This window comes from Rhinolophus sinicus, chromosome 13 (assembly GCF_057876585.1).
Source record: "Rhinolophus sinicus isolate RSI-liver-muscle chromosome 13, RSI-T2T, whole genome shotgun sequence".
Taxonomy (NCBI): Eukaryota; Metazoa; Chordata; class Mammalia; order Chiroptera; family Rhinolophidae; genus Rhinolophus; species Rhinolophus sinicus.
Window position 1 is genome coordinate 55,630,547 of NC_142513.1, and position 16,851 is coordinate 55,647,397.

The 16,851-nt window shown below is 52.8% G+C and overlaps 1 protein-coding gene and 1 long non-coding RNA gene across 3 annotated transcripts in view; one reads left to right on the forward strand and one right to left on the reverse strand.

Moving 5' to 3' along the window:
- The window catches only part of LOC109444928 (uncharacterized), a 113,798-nt gene that overhangs the window by 30,331 nt on the left and 66,616 nt on the right, over positions 1-16,851 (forward strand). The window lies entirely within an intron of this gene.
- Positions 5,089-16,851, reverse strand: part of ST8SIA2 (ST8 alpha-N-acetyl-neuraminide alpha-2,8-sialyltransferase 2) — a 55,852-nt gene continuing 44,089 nt past the window's right edge. The window contains exons 6-7 of one of the 2 annotated variants that reach the window (XR_012491256.2): positions 7,298-9,678; positions 5,089-5,432 (exon numbers count right to left, since the gene is read on the reverse strand). Coding sequence is in view for 1 of the 2 variants with exons in the window: in XM_019726693.3 (XP_019582252.1) it covers positions 9,393-9,678 (286 nt within the window). In the remaining variant the exon portion in view is untranslated. Of the gene's footprint in view, positions 9,679-16,851 lie in introns of both variants that reach the window. The other variant, XM_019726693.3, reaches the window with a different exon arrangement.

Genomic DNA, 16,851 nt, shown 5'->3' on the forward strand with positions numbered 1-16,851 from the left:
ATGAGAGAACTGCGATGGGAGGTAAAGTGGCTGGCCATGCGCTGCTCAGGCAGGACACGGGGAAGGCCACGTCGGGGACTGGGGCCACGTGAGGCCTCTGGTTGCCCCAACACTGCAGAAGCGGCTCGAGGCCCCTTCTCTGCTACTACCCAGCCTGCTGTGAATACCTGATTTCCAGGCAGGCCTTTGGAGCCAGGGTCCTGCCTAGGACAGCAGGTGACATCTTGCAGAGTTCACAGGAAAGCACCATGGCCTTTCCCACCGTATGTCTGTCATGTCCTCGCTCTTTGTTCATTCGCTTCTGTCCTCTGCAGTGTTGGTTTCATTTCTTGGTTCCAGGGTGGCCTCTGCCAGTGGGCGATTCCATCTGTTTTTAGCAGCTTGCAGTTTGGCTGTCCCCATCTCATCCCCAGACACTGAGCCGTGTGGCCCGGTGTGTGCAGAGGGAAATGTCTAGTCCCCACTTCCTACCAAGTTCAAAAGGCAGCAGCTGCATCCATGGGGCCTGAGGCTGTGCAGCCAGAGATTGTGACGGTCACTGTCCTAGTGAGTATTTCCACTCAGCGGGTGATGGCTGGGGGTGAGGAGGGACTGGCAGCTGAGACTGGTGTGGGAATTGCATGTGTGGGACCCAGCAGGGTCACTCACCAGCCAGGCTGACACAGCCCCAGGGCCTTGGGGTGCGCTGATCAAGGTGAAGCTTGGGGTTTCCTGCGCCACTTTGGAACCCGACGACTTGGGTTCAAATCCCAGCTCAACCACTTCCTAGCTTTTTTACCTTAATCAACCTCTTCGCCTCAGTTTCCTCATCTGTGAAGTGGGAATCATAATAGCATCTGCCTCAAAGGGGTGGGTGGCTGTGAGGATTAAATGAATCAGTCCATGGAAAGCATTACTTAGTGCGCAGTACACGTCACCTGCTCTTTTCTGGTCCGCTGCCTCTCCCTCTGGCCCTGCTCTCCCTCCCACTATTCACTTGTGCCACGTAGATATTATTCAAAGTGATGATTTTCCGTTATAGGCCCTGGCTGAGTGTTCGAAAATTCCTCTCCTCCTTCCTGTGCCTCTCGATGCTTCGCAACTTAATTCGCAATCTACATCACATGAGCTACACAGAACATCTGCTCCAGGTCAAAAAGGGAAAACACGAAAAGAGGCAAAAAGCCTGCTGCTTTTCCAGGCTTGGCCACCACGGAAACACCGGTGAGGGGAGTCTGCTGTCCTGCCGGTTGTCCCGAGTGCTCACACAGCCCTCCTGCCCCTGGGGTCTTGCCTGGAGGGTCTGGGAGCAGAGGTGACAGGCAAAGCATTTAACAACTCACAGGACCCTGAGGAATCAGAAAAGACTCGCTACAGTGCTGGCACGTGGGGTGCTTGGCGGGCTCAGGGTGGTAGAGCTCTTCACCAGCTGGCAAGGAAGGATGGAGGTATTTTAACAACTGACATGCTTGCACAGGTGCGTTCTGGCTGTATAGCAGCTCTGCCGAGAAGCCTGGCTGGGGGAAGGTGGGCCCTGTTGTCCTCCCCTCATGGCCGCATGGTGGGGGGTGAGAGAACTAAGTGGCCTTGAGCAGCTAGCAAGGGGGGTGGGGAGGCTGATGGTCTCGGCTTGGGCACCAAACCCTCCACTCATGAGCTTCGGCATCTTGAGTGAATTCTTAACCTCTCAGAGCATTGGTGATCTCATCTGTAGAATGGGGGAAGTAAAACATACAGGGCCCTGTAAGGATAGGCACCACGGAAAGCACCTTGTACAGCGCCCAGAACGCAGGGCTTAGCGGAGGAAGTGGGAGCAATCCTTGCTTCTTTTGAGAAGGCCCTGGTGTTCTTTGCATTAGATGGGACTTCTCCCCATGCTGGTGGGTAACGGGGTGCAAGTTTTCCTTTGAAGCAGCCAGGCCTCTCCTCCTGCTACAAGCACTCAGCATTCCCGAGTCATGGTGGTAGCTGACACAACAGCACAACACAACCCGCCAGACAGAACAGAGCCAAGCCTGAAATCCTGGAAGGAACCCTCAGAGGCCATGAATAAAAGAGTGACCTCCAACCAGAGGCCTGAACTGGGCCTGGGGCAGAGCTTCCCTGCTGGGGCTGCAGCTCAGCACCTTCTGGGGGCGCTTCCAGAGATGCCAGGCCATACCCCAGACTAATCACATCAGAATCCCTGGAGTGCTGGGATATCCCACTAGGGATAGTGGGCTTTAGAGCTCCCCTAGTGGCTCCACTGCAGCCGAGCTGGCCAAGGTCTTTGGCGTGATGACTGAGGTTCCATTGCCTGCTCAGCCTGCGGATGAACCTCCCGTGTCAGGCAAGAGTCATGACATTCTCTGAGTCGGTGAAACAGGGACAGGGACAACTCTACCTACCAGCTCAGCTAAAGCGGTAAAATGCAGGCCGTCTACTGGGGCCCCAGGGGACAAAGGATGACCCATGAGAATTCACAGCTGACCTGTGCGTCCTGAGAGTGCCAGGGAAGTGGTGACATTGCCAGCCTGGTGCCAGCATCCCAAGCAGAGACAGTAGCCATAGACCCGGAGGGTGGCCACTTCCACCAGCCAGGACACAGGACACTGCTCTGGAAACAGGTCCCCACGGAACATTCTAGAAGGAAGGTCAGGCAGACAATAAACAAGGGAGCAGCTGAGATCCTGGCTGTGCACTAGAAGGAGGCTTTTACAAAATACTCATGTCGCTGATGGTTTCCGGAGATTTTCATGAAGCTTATCCCTATTGTGGCTTGGACACTGCGATCTTTTACGAAGTTTCTCAGGGTTGAGGACCACGAAATTAATGAAGTAATTCAGAGAGTTTATAAAAGACCACCTCTCAGGATAATGTGACGTGCAGTAGAAAGCGACTAGCTGAGGGTGACCGGGCACAGGTTCCCAGGAGGCGACATTCAAGCTGAGGCTTGAAAGATGAGTCGGAGGCAGTGGGGGAAGAAGCTTTCTAGTTCGGGAAAACCGTAAGTGCAAAGGCCCTGCGCCTGGAATGAGTCTGGAAAGTTCCAGGAGAAGCACAAAGCTTGTTGCAGGGATGTGGTAAGCCCGTGGGGAGGAGGGTTGAGGACCTTGTAAGAGGTAGTAAGATGCGGGGCACTGTCTTCCAGAGCCACTGGCAGGTTTAAGCAGAGCAGTTACACGAGCAGAATCTGGGAGACACAGCTGCACATATTTTGTTTGCTCTCTAGCACGGATCCCCACCTTCCCTACCTTCTACCCCATCCTTTATTTGCGTTTTCGCAGTAACTCCATGAAGGAGGCAGGTAGGTGTCTTTTCCATCTTGCACTTGAGAGGTGGCTCATCCACGCCCCCTGGGCTCTTGAGTGGCAGGCTTCTGGATCATTCGGTACCCATCCCAGAGCTCTTGGCCAGGGATGCTCAGGAGCACGAGAAACAGCCAGTTGTTATTACAGCCAGTTGCCGTCTCTCCATCCCCACCCCCGGCTGTTGGAAGGGGAAAGCACACTCTTGGCTTTTCTTGAGCAAAACACTTCCCCCCAGAGTGTCTTCTTTGCACCATCCAACTCCCAGGAAATGCTATTTTGACACCCAGTCACCCCTTCAGACTCTGTCCAGCTGCTCCAGAGCGACAACCTTGGCTCCGTGGACGAACTGCAGCGGTGTTGTGCGGCGCCAACCCCCCTAGGCTCACCCCCATATTTGGTTCTGGAATCCACACTCCTTGTTGGCGGGGACGGCCCTGCTGGGGTCCACGTGCGCCACAGGGCCGTTTCCCCCTGCGTGGCTGTCATCGCCTCATTTTCTGTGACTGCCTAGGACCGGCTGCTCAGAGCTGGTGCCGGGTCAGTTTTGGAGAAGCCTCTTCAGGGTTTGAACATGTTGTCATGGCTGGCGCATTTGGCTTTTTCTTGACATGGTTCCTAGAACCCCTTGGGAGCCCCATACCCCACCCCAGGTTCTAGGGGGAGGTGGGATGGCTGAGGAAGTGGTGAGGAAGGCAGAGAAAGGCTACAGGGGACCTTTAGTGTCCCCGTTGGATGGTTCTGTTGGGTTTTGGCTGAAGACAACTGGGGTGATTCTAGATGAACTGGCTGGTCTGGGGCTGGAAGGCTCGATGCACTGGATGTGGAAACTGGCCCCGCCACCTGGACTACTAATGGTGGAAATGAAACTCCTACCCTCATCACAAAGCCCAAGGCGACAAAAACAAAAACATTGCTTCGAAGCAGTAAGTAACCATGGAAACCTCGCACTGTGGTGGATGGCCCACCATCAGAACAAAGCCTCTTGTTTTTTGCTTCCTGCGGGGGTGGCATAGAGTGCTCCCCACCCCTCTCTTCTTACCACCTCACTGCATTGCCCCAGGTCAGGGCTTGGGTACCCAAGAGGAGCTGCAGTTCTTGGGGCTCAGCTGGCCCTTGGTGGGTGCCCAGGGGAAGAGCCCTGGAGAGGGAAAGCGAAAAGATGGAATGAAGATGGGAAGAGATGGTGACATCCGGCAGCTCTGGTGAGAGACGGGAGGGTGGGGGCAGGCTGTTGGTGTCATTGGAGCTGCTATCAAGGGCATTCAGGAGGCGGCTCACACGTCTGGAGCCCCATCTGACTGGCATCATTCATTCCTGTTCCTGCTCCATTCATTTTGGAAGGGGAGCCTTAATTGGGCATGAAGAGATTTATCAAGCAACAGCCCTTGGAGCTGTGGGTGTCTTTGCCATCTGGACAGACGGTTCCCTACCCCGTGACAACAGCAGTGGGAATGATTGATGAGGTCCCACAGCTCCACCCTCTGGGCCTGGTGAAACCTGAATGGCGTTTGTCCTCCCTCAGAAGGAGCAAGATTTGGCCTGTCTTGATGGGCACACGAGCTGGGGTTCACGCTGAGGTTCTTCTGACTCTGTGAAGGCGATGCCCGACCCATGGCAGCCAGGATGGTGTCACTTTTCAGTTTACAGTGACCCAAGGGCGAACAAAGAAAAGCCCTGGAGTGGGGAGTAAGGAGATCTCGATCCAAATTCTGCCGGTGAGCTATGTGGCTTCATAGCGTCTTTTGGCCTCAGTTTTATGACCTATACAATGGGGATAATGATTTCTGCGTCTGCCCAACTCACATGGTGTGTTGGGGTTCTTATGACATCATATGTGCAAAATGATTTCATTAATTATACAGCCCTTGGCAGGCATTCAGTATTTAATCCAACAAACATTTATTGAGCAGCTGCTGTGTGCTACGCACCGCCCGTGGTGCTGTGATGGACACAGATGAATAAAACACAGGCCCTGCCCTTAGCGAGCGTACAGTCTAAGAACGGTCATAGGACAAGTGCACAGTAACTATAATACAAGGCAGAATATGGTAAGTGCCATGAGAAAGGTACAAATAAAGTGCTACGGTGGTTCAGCGGAAGGAGACATCCCAGCGGTTGGTAGGTCAGGGAGGGCTTCATGAAAGATGTGGTTTCTGCATGGGCCTTGAAGGAAACAAAAGAGAGCGTTCCAGGAGGTGAGCACATTCCAGGAGACGAGAACAGCAAGACCGAAGGCACAGACAGGAAAACCGGGCACCCCTTCCAGGAGTGACAGCAGGGCGCAAAGGAAGAATGGGGCCTTATTGGGGGGTCTGTACTGTCAGGATGAAGACAGACGTCATTTTGTGGGCCAAGGGGACCTTAAAAAGGTTGTGAATGGCTGGAGATGAAAGTCGCTATGCATACTCAGGGTGGACTGGAGAAGGTGCAAGCATGCCCAGAGGAAATCTGGGGAAGAAGACCGCGGCTGAAATTGCCCGCGTCTAAAGAAGGCCAGAGTAGCGCTGGGGGGAAGGAGTCGCAAGAAATACTTGGAGAAGAGACGAAGAGAACGTTAGGGTCCAGAACTGGGTGGCTGAGAGGATCACGGGCCTTCTAACAGAAAACAGAGGGAATCGTGGAGGAAGGAGAGGCAGAGACACTAAACTTGACTTCACATGTGTTGCGTTTAGGGCGCTGCCAGAGGAGGTGGGGTGAATGTCCAGGGAGCAGTGTGCAATCTGAGCCTGGAATCCAGGGGAGGGCTGGGCTGCGGGGAAGTGTGGACAGAGGGCCCGAAGGAAGGCGTGAGGTTGCTGATGGAGAGAGTGGGCAGGTACAGAAAGGGAGCCGAGGAAAGGTCGCCAGTGTGGGGGACGTCTGAGTTACGGGTAAGGAGGGGTGAGAGCAATGACGGTCAGATCTACCCCGGCTCCTTTTCAGATCAAGGTAAGGGTGTCAATAAATAAATCATAAATACATAAATAAATATATAAATACATAAATACACGAGGAAGAAGCACTGGGAAGGGAGGAGGGAAACCACAGGAACATGGCATCCAGGGCACCAAGGGGACAGGCAGTGGCCAGCAGGGGTCGCTGTAGAGCCAAACGATGGGAGAGCTTGGTGATGAGAAACTGCCATTGAGGGTGGCAACGTGGAGAGTGTGGAGTCACTGGTCCCAGGGACATGGAGGCTGGTAGGGGTCAGGAGGGATGGCAGTGTAAGCCCGGAGCCGCCTTCCCAGGTCTGGTGGTGAAGGGTAGGAGCCAGGAAGGATGGAACGAGCACGTGTTGGTGGGCAGAGAGGACAGAGGCGGCAGAGGAGTGGCTGAGGGTGTCAGGAAGAGCGTCACGGGCAAGACGACAGATGTTGCTTCCTCAGAAGTGGGAGGAAGAAGGTGAAAGGGAAGGGGAGAGAGTAAGAGATTTTGAGGTGAGACCTCATTTCAGTCGGCTCCATCTCTTCAGCAAAAGAGGGGGCAGATGGTGGGGGTTGTTCAAGGACTTGAGGCCAATGGAGAAGGTGAGAGGGGCTTCAGGGGGCTGATGGCAGGGTGACTGGGGACCGACTGGTGGTCCACAGGAAGTGACTGAAAGGTCACCTGGCTGCGGCTAATTGAGCACCTGACCCCGGGGTGGCTGTGACCACTGGAATTATAAGACAACAGGTCGGGGTACCGGGGACAGGGGACAGGCCGGGACTCCTTTGGTCACCCATCCCCCAGACAGCTGGCTTATGCCGGAGGCTGCAGTGGAAACTCACTCAAACGGAGCTATAAAGAGGACCCAAGAGTTGGGGGACAGTGACATGTGGATTGTCTTGGGTACCCAGTCTTTCTCCGGAGGGAACCCAGAGGCACGATGTAAGGGCTGTTTTACTTCAACTCCCATCAATTTCAGTTTCAGAAACCAAGATAGGACAGAAAGAAAACCATGTTTTCCAAAGAGCTCTGGCCCTTAAAACTCCCCAGAGAAGGTGCTGGCGGGTAGACGGAGAGCAAAGCCAACTCCAGGACCTGCCATCAGGGCTCCCCTCAGGACTCACCACTGGAATGTTCTAGAATCCAAAGCCTTGGCTCGTCCACCGAGGCCCCGCTGGCAGTCCTGCCCATTTCCCAGGGCACTGCAAGCTTCAGAAATTAAATGTCTCCCAGGGCCTCTGAGATCCTCAAGATGAAAGGCCCCGGAGAAGTGTAAAATATGATCCTAATTATTTCCACTTCTCATGACGAGTCCAAACCACTCCGTTCCCACAGAGGCTGTAAGGGCTGTTGCTTTTTAAAATATTCATTTTATAATGCAAATCCCAGATCCCAGGCTTCAAGCATCCGCAGCAAGAACAACAGGAAAGAAACACAGAGATGTAGAATCGTAATCATGGTTTGGAGCTGGAGCGTCTGCATGTGGGGTTCATGGTTCTGAATATCCTTTCACCACCTCCACTGGCTTCCTGTCAGCCATTACTTCAGACCAAATGTCCTGCTCTGAATTGCCATTGATTAATTATGTCCGGTCTCATATGCTTGGGAGCAGATCTTGATGACTTTTCTTAACTCTCTTCACCGTCAAGATAATGGTTTTCTACTTATCTTTCAAATATGTTTTAAAACAGTTATTTATCAGGCAAGGGCATACATACATCTAACAAATGAAGCCAGCTGATGCTTGCCTGTATGTGACCTGTGATTCCTGCCCCCAACATATTGGCATCAAGCCCAGATTTCCCCCGGGGAGATTATGTCCAGTATTTGGATACTGCATTTGGCTTTGAGTTAAAAAAAAAGCCTCAACTATTTATCTTAATAGGGGGGAAAATGAATTTTGCAACATTCTAAAATCATTGCCTCTGGGGGTAAGGGCTGGAGGGGAAATTGGAAACTCTCCCTGCAGAGTTGAAAACCTCAGTGTTGGAGCTCAGGGCCGGCTAGTCTGACCATCAGGAGAGGAGAGTGACAAAAAAGTGACGTTAGCACAGCAGTCTGGCTGCAGAGGCCGGGTAGATGCACCATGCAGAAAGCAAACAAAGAGAGTGGCTGCAGAGAAATGGAGCTAAACGGTTCACATTCTTTTAGGTCTCCCACTCTGGGGCTCTGGAGGCCCCCAGAAAGGCAGTCATATGTAGTTTAGAAAAGGATGACATTTATCTTGGCGGTGCCTTTTCAGGCATTCGCTGCAGACTCCCTGGTAGCACAAGTGGGACAGTGCAGTCCATTGTGTGACATTCGAACAGGGCAGCAAGGAGCCTAACCCTGCGGGTGACATCCCCGGGTCCCTTCCTCCTTGGTGGACTCAAGTCACTTTACAGAACCACACAACCACATTTTGTTTTGGGGTGGAGTGCCAATCCTTAGCAGAAGGCCACAATTTTTCAAAAACGCAATTTGGAACACCCCAGCTCTTTAGTGTCATCCGCCTGCTCCGTCCCAGGTTCTTGGTGGTTCTTGCTGAGCAAGAATACGAACTGTCCATTGTGTCTTCTCTAGCTTTCTCTCCAGAGCTGTGGCGGCCCTTCTGGGACAGGTGGGTCAACCGTGGTTCATCCCTTGGGCGGTTAAGCTCTAAGTTCATGGAAAGGCCCTCGGCTCTGACGTGGCCTGTGCTTCTTGGTGTCCCTGTGCGCCTTTGCTCAGCCGAACGCTTCAACCTCCCTCTCCTCTGGGAACAGCACCGTTTTGGACTTGGGTCAAAGGGTCCCCTCTGGGTCTTGGCTGGCCCAGAATTCCACATTTCTCAGAGGCCTGGGGCAGCTGCCAGCAGGTGGCTCTCCATTCATCCAAGAGCCCAAAGATCCCTCCAACCCAGGAGGCAGTTTGTCATCCAAAGTCATGGTACTGGCACCTTTTCATGGCGAGTCCTTCCGCCCCCACCAATGGACCGAGTCTGAATTCTGGTGGGTTCTCCACACCTCACCTTCTTCCTGTGGCTTATCTGCCTAACGCTAGATGAACACCACACAGTTATAAATACTCAGGTCAATATATATATGCAGGAATAGCTATATATATTCTGGTCACTGTTTTACACTGGAACAAAGAAAACCACTAGCCAGCTTGTTCTATAGTTTGTGCCGCCCCGACTCCCCTCTGCCCGTGCTGTCGCTGGCAGGAAATGTGAGCCACTGAGTCCTGCCAGGCATCCACTTACGTGGCCCCGTCACACTGGCCGACAGTCAGTTTCAGAGCCCCCTGCTCGTGCAGGCTCTTGAGGGCCTTGAATTCCAAGGGCATGGTGTGGGGGCTGGCCTGGGAGGTGTAGCCGTACTTGAGGCTGTCGTAATAGTGGTACTTGACGGGGTTCTGGTTCTGATCGAGTGGAAAGGGCCAGAAGCCGTACAGGTAGATCTGGTTGCAGAAGCGCGTGGCCAGGGTATACATCAGGAGGCCGGTGGTGGGTCTCTTGATATGGACTCGGTTGGTTAGCCAGTAGCTGAGAAAGGGGGAAAAGAGACAAAGGAAACAAGAAAGAAACGTGGGTTGTGAATTTGCCTTAGCAGGAAGAGGAACATTGCATCCTGCCCCCAGCCTGCCTCCGGCCACTCCAGGAACTGCAGAGACCGATCGAGTGACCGACTCCTGGTTCCCTTCACAGAGGACTGGCAGCTACCACTTACTACAGAGCAATGGCGCTGCCCCGTATGCTGCGAGCTTTCACATACATGATTTAATGGAAGTAAGACAGGCCTCTCAGTAGATACGGATGCAGAAATGAGGCTCCGAGATGACAAGTGGCATACCCAAGGTCACCTAGGTGACCCCAAGCTGGCAAAGTATAGGAACCAGGACTCCCCTCCAGGCCTTCTGATGCCAAGTCCATGCTGACACGGGGCAGCTGTGTATTGTGGCTGGTCTAACCGACTGTACAAGAGCGCCCCATGTCACCACCTGCTTAGTCCCAGCTCATATGTAGGAGGCGTGGTGCTAGCTGGGAAGGCAGGGAGGGTGCTTGATGCTAAGCCCTTCCTTAGACCACCTCAATACTCTCTGCACTCAGTGGGGCTAAGCTGGGCATGGGAGGACCCTGGGGAGCAAAGGCAGGGAGTGTGCACGGAGGAGGAGGACCCCAGAAGAGCAGCAGCTGCTGTTAGGATCCTCCCACACATCCTGGCAAAGTACTCATCCACTGGCTTAATCACCTCCAATGACGGGGAGCTCACCCCCTCCAAAGCGGGGCCATTACATTTTTCAGCTAACTCAGGGTTGTCAACCTGGGCTGCACACTGAAATTGCCTGGAGCTTTAAGAGGACAGGGGCCTGGGTGCCACCTCCAGGGGCAGCTTGCACACGGAGTTTTAAAACCTCCTCCAGTAATGCAAATATTTAGCCAAGCCTATGGAGTCTTGCTCTCACTGGTAGGGAGGTGGTTCTGCCAAAAGAATGAGATGTATTTAGATAAAAAGAGGGAAGAACAGGGAGCGTGTGGCCTAGTCCTGGCGTGTTGAGGACGATGGGCCCGGAGAGCTCATGTGGCCCAGTGGCCTTGCCCGGGTGTAACTGAGTGAGCTGGGAGTCGGGACGTGTAAGGAAAATGACGCCTGGCCTCAGTGTTCCCAGGTAGTAGGGAGTGGCGGCGACTGCGGCATCTAGAAGGGTGGCCGTTTTATTGTTGTCCAATGTGGTGGTGGCAGAGTTTCTGATTGTTTTCAAGAGTATCAGATAGCTGGATTTTTATGCAAGTTCTCCAAAATTTTAAATGTTGGCAACTAATTTTTAAACGTTCTAAGAAACACCACATGAAGCCCTGTTGGGTGAGTCAAACAGTTCATGTCTATGGGTCGCTCACCCATGGGTCTCCTGGATTGAACTTGTCCTCTTTCCGATAACAGAGGAAGATGTGGGATTGCAGGGTGACTTGCCTGAGAGGGGGCAAGCTCCTCAGGCCGCTGGTTACATAGAGCTCAGGTGAAATGCAGCCTCTCCATATCCGATTCTTGGATCTCTTTCACTCCATGGTGATTCTGGGAGCATCAGAGCTGGGAGTGAGCTGGCTACATCCACTATTGACACCATCCAGGGACACAGGAGCCACCGGCAGTGTCCCTGCATGATTGCATCTCACTGACTGGTCACTCCCTGAGCCAATTCAAGTCCTAACACTGGCCACATGCCACGCTAGGGATCTGTGGTTTGCTTATTTCTTGATAGGAAGACCTTAGCGGGGGAAGGCTTTCAGAAATGAATTTCTTGGCTGGCTGTCAGGGGGAGGGAAGAATTTAATCAGTGCTGCAACATCCAGGGAGCTCATAGGTGGATCTGCGGTTACACAGGCACGTGCTGTGCCCTCCCCAAAGAGGTGCCTTTCCCCCCACGTGTCCTCTTGGTGAACTCTCTGTTTTTCCTCCCCAAATTAATCATATGCATCATGTCTTCCTAGAAATGTTCCCTTTGTTCCACCTTCTTCTCCCCAGCTCAAACTGACTTAATCACTTCCACCTTATTATCATGAGCTTTGTTTCCACGTCTCCCAGTGCGCTTGTCAGTCCGGGCTGACAGTCCATTACTGTGTGGGTTGGTCTCCCACACGAAACTGGGCTGTGATCTACCCAAGCGCAGGGGCCAGGCCTTATGCTCCTGTGTAGGGGGTTCAAAGGCACCTGACTCAGTGCCTGGTGCAGCCAGGGCTCTATGGCAGAGATAAGCATTCAACAAACACTCCATGTGCCCTCCTACATCTCCCAGTATCCCTTGTCCTGGGGCTGGGGTCATGTGACCAGGTCTGGCCAATAGGCCTTGACAGGAACTGTGTCCCTTCTGAGCTGACGTTGGTCGTCCCGCTTTCTCTTCCCCTGCCTTGGGGAACCGCAAAGCCTCCTGTAAAGATGGTGTCGGCTGAAGATGGAAGAGTCCTAGATCCCTGAATCACTGGTTAGGAGAGAGCCCCTGCCAACCTTCATTAGTTAGCACAAACGAGAAATGAGCTTCTGTTTGTGCTAAACCACAAGGGTTCTGGGGTTTGTTATTGTAGTATAGCCTCGGATTGATTATTCTGACTTCTGTTGAGCTCAGCAAACGTTTGACTCAAATGGAATTGAAAAATGGGAAGAAGTAGAGAAGGAAAAAGGAGGAAGCGAGCAGCGCATGCAGCTTTATAACAGTGGCCAGCGGGGACAGGAATAGCAACGCCCAAACTCTCAGATATGGTGCCAGGCTTTTCACCCAGAGTCACTCGCAGGAAAGGTGTTAACAGCAAATGAGGCTCCAGGATAAGCTGAGAACTCAGTGGCGTGGAGGGACTCACTTATTTCCTATTCTGCTTGCACGGGTAAACCAGAACTCCTGAGAGATATCTGACAGGGACACGGGGGCACCATTTAATGAGCAGCTTGTAACAGGGGCTGACTGAGTTATGCAGGAACAAATCACTCGCGATTTCCTGTATATCTCCTCAATCGCTCTGGCCAATTTAGAGACTGTGCCTGGCCAACGTGTAGACGATTTCTTTCCTTAGGAGAACAGCTGGGCGGTAAAACACTAACTAATTAATTTCGCCTTCCCAAATGAGGTTAGCTGGGTGCATCTGGGACACTGTATTGACAATGCACCTTTAATATCCCAGTCTTGAGATTTTAATTAGAAGGCAAAGTAATCTCAAAGAAGGCAGTAATTATTTTTCAAATTGGTTACCCCAATTGCCAAGGTGGTTAAGCACTGTATTTTATGAGCGTGGACAGCAGTACATGAGGATTGCCAAAATCATTCCGAAAGCATATTTATCCTTCTCCCTGGATTCCTGGGCTCGGTATGTGGCAAGAATGGTGGCTGCCAACGTTGGGGAAAAAGACCAAAAGGACTTTCTCTAAGAAGCTACACAAGCACTTTGTGGCTGTAGATCATTTTGTCCTTACAGAGCAGGAATGCCTCACAGGTGTTTGTCAAGGGACACTTGGTGCAAAGTCTGTGGGTTCTGGGCTCCCATCACCCACATTAGCAGCTTCGTCCCTGACCTGGGGCTCCACAGCCCATTGCTGTGCTGTCCTTGGGAGCGCTGTTTAGGACTTGGTTATCCAGGGGACATCTCAGGCCGAGGCTGCCGAGCTTTGGGGGAATGGAGAGCTGGGGGTTTAATCTCAGAGTCTGGGGCTGGAACGCAGAGCTGGCCAAGCCCTGGGTGTGCCTGAGGGCAATTACTGGTCCCCAGGCTTCCGTGCTCACCCAAGCCCATGCTCCCACTCAAGCCTGCTAACCTCGTCTGACCAGGCCACCAAAAACCCTCCAATGACTGGGAGGCCACAGGCTAGCATCCGATGGCCTCATCCAGGCTTGGGAAACCCTTACGATCTGGGCCTGAAGTCTGCCACACCGCCACGTAGAACTTGGTTTCTTTTCTCCCAGGACACCATAACCTCCCATGTCTCCTGGCTGACAACCCCTTCTTATGGTCTCAGCTTCGCTGCAGGAGGGTTTTGTGTCCCGGATGTTGTCCTTTCCCTCTCACAGTGCTTCTCATACTAGACTGTAATTGCTTGTTGATTTGTCTTTCTCCTCCCCTGCAATTTAAAATTCTCTGAGCAAGTGGATTGCTTCTGTATAACCTCAGATCCTAGCAGAGCACATGCACAAAGTGTGGGCAGCTTCACAGATCTTTATTCCATGAAGCAACGAAGGCAAACAAGCAAGCAGAGGCTACTGGTACCCTTTGGGGACGCTGGCAGGACAGGTGAAGGAGCCCGCCTCACTCTAAATGCTTCTAGGCAGCTACCAGGTTTGCACATGAGAAAGGCAGGCTAACAGCATCCTAGATGGCATGTTGTCAAAAGAAAAAAAGAAAAACATGATGCCAGCTGCTTGAGCTGGTTCCCTCGGGGAGTCGAAAGATGGTTGTTCACCCACGGATATCACCCCTGGCCCTAGGGGCCCAGCAGGGACCCAGCAAGACCATTTCTTGGGGGCTTACACCTCCTGGCTGGATCGTGGAATTTAATGCCACCTCCAACAGAAAAATTATATTCAACCTCATTCATAATTGAAGGGATCCAATTTCAAGCAACAATCAGATGTCATTTTCCACTAGATAGGCAAAGATAACAAATGTTGATAATACACCATGGTGGTGAGATTAGGGGAAAACAGGCATTTTCAGTAATTGTAGGTGGGAGTGGAACTTGGCAATATCTATGAAAGTTAACAAGGCATGTATCCGTCTCTTTTTAGCAGCGACGCTTCTACAAAGCAGGCCTATAGGCAGACGTACGTATGTGTGCAGGGATCAGTATGAGACGATCACTGTAGCCCTGGTTATACGAGCAAAAGATTGAAACCCCCGTGATGCTCCCCCCCCCCAGTGGCGTCTGCTTACTGAACTATGGTCCAGACACAGCGGAAGGCTAGGCAGCTGTGAAGGGCAACGCGTGGTGGCTGTCAATATGGAATAATTTCCAGGATTTAGCAAGGTCGGGGGCTTAAAACATGCCCCCTTATGTGTAAAAGGGTTTTTTTTCTGGCAGGAGACACACAGAAAACCAGTTTAACAGGCTGCTTCTGAGGAGGAGGGCTCCGCTTTAAATCCTCTGATACTCCATGGATTTTTCTGTTTACTATGTGCATTGCTGTTTTTTTGTAAAAACGTAGAGAAACAATCCATAAAAAAATGACCAACTACGGGTAGCCATCTGTGCCTGAATACCACAGACTTCCCTCCTTTTCTTCTACATGGAACACACTTCCAGACTGCGTGTCCACTGGAGGAACTGGGGACTCAGCTCCTGTGACCGGTCCGAGGGCTACGCTCTCTGCGGTGTGATGGGCGGTCGAGGTCTACGCTCTCTGCGGTGTGATGGGCATGTCTGGGAAGCGATAGCTCCTACTTGCAGGCGTCTCTCACCTTAGTCTCCACGCTTTGCGTACGCTCACCTCTGGGGCTGCCCTCTGGTCCTCGGTTTCTGCCGCCCCCTGACAGGCAACAGGGCCTGCTTTGATCCACTCCTCCGGCCCTGAGGGGATGCCCACTGGGTCGGTGCCATCCTGGAGCCTTGGCTCAGCACTCCTGATGCCTAATGAAGTGCCAGTTCACAGGCGTCTTCTGCACCAGGCCTGTGGGCTGGGTGGCTGAATGGGCCTGGGCCTGCTTTCTTGTCCAAGGGCCGCCCTCTCTGTGGTTCACAGCCTTCCCCATCGTTGTAATTGAATTAGACCCATTCACTGCCAGCTGCCGACCACAGTTTCCCGCCCGCGGCCGTGCTCAATTGCCTGGGTGCCCTCCCCCTTGCTTGCTCAATGGCCTTGCCAACAGCCAGCTGGGGCACTGTGCCACCCTGCAGGCAGGCAGAGCCAGAAGTCGCCTGGGAGAGCTGCTCAGGCTGGGGCAGCGGGTGCTCAGAGTTGAAGGGCAGGCCTTCTGCACAGGGTCTCTGTACCACACTGCTAACTCCCTGCAATGCCCGAGCCCGAGCACTGTCTCAGGTGGGCAAGAAGCTTGAGAGTACATGGTGGTTAGGGACTCTCCTAGCACAGGTGCCCTGAAGCAGAGAACCTGAGTGGAAGGGCAGCCAGCTCGCCCAAGTCTTATGGGTTGCATTGTGTCCCCTCAAAATCCCTATGCTAAAGTCATAACCTCCAGAACCTCAGAATGTGACCTTATTTGGGCAGAAGGGGTCTTTGCAGTGGTCATCAAGTTAAACGGAAGTCGTTAAGGTGCCCCTAATCCACTCTGACTGAAGTCCTTAAAAATGGGACACTGGGAGAAGACATGCACACAGGGAGAAGACCGTGTGAATGTGAAGATGGTCACTGACAAGCTGAAGAGCGAGGCCTGGACAGTCTTCCCCAACCGACGGCCTCAGAAGGAACCAGCCCTCCTGACACTTTGATTTCAGACTCGTCGCCTCCAGAACCGAGACAACTGACTCCGTTGTCTAGGCTGGCCAGCCTGGGGTACTTTATCTCAGCGGCCCTACCAAGCTCAGACAGCGACTTGGGGTGGTGTGGCTTTCCCTCTCCACGGCCCACTGGGGGGCATTCACTGCTGCTGGAACATCCCCAAGGAGGCTGGATTCACCACCTCCTGGGAGGCAACCATGCCTCCTTTCAGATGATCTTTATTTGTTGGAAGGTTCTTTCCAGCATGCAGATGAAAGCTGACTCCCTCTGGATCCGCTCCCAGCCCTACTTCTACACCTGACGCCTCACCGGCCACATCTGTGAGCTCCTCCAGAGTAGAGGCGTTGTTTTATTGATTTTTGCACAGCCCCAGAGCCTGTGAGTATTTGCTGAAAGAATAAAGATTGCGCTCATGCCCCAAACCTTTCATCTTCCGAATTTCTCTGCCACCATGGTCCTTCTCTACCTCGGTACCCAAAACTGAATGTGCTTCTCCACGTGGGATTTGACCAGAGGGAGTAAATCAAGGCCATTGCTGACCTCCCTGCCTCTCAAAGATGTGCTCCATCCATTGCTGCAATCTAAGCTCACGTCCCTCTGAGCAGCCACACACCCGCCGACGGCTGGTGCTGTTCATCCTTCTGTACAATTCTCTAGAACCTAAGTACAGGCCCTTGCCTCTGTCCATACTAAAGTGCCTCCTCTTAGATTAGCTCATTGCACCAGCCTGTCGAAAGAAATTTTGATTCAGTTCTGAAGTCCTGCGGGACCCTGCACTCTACAAGGC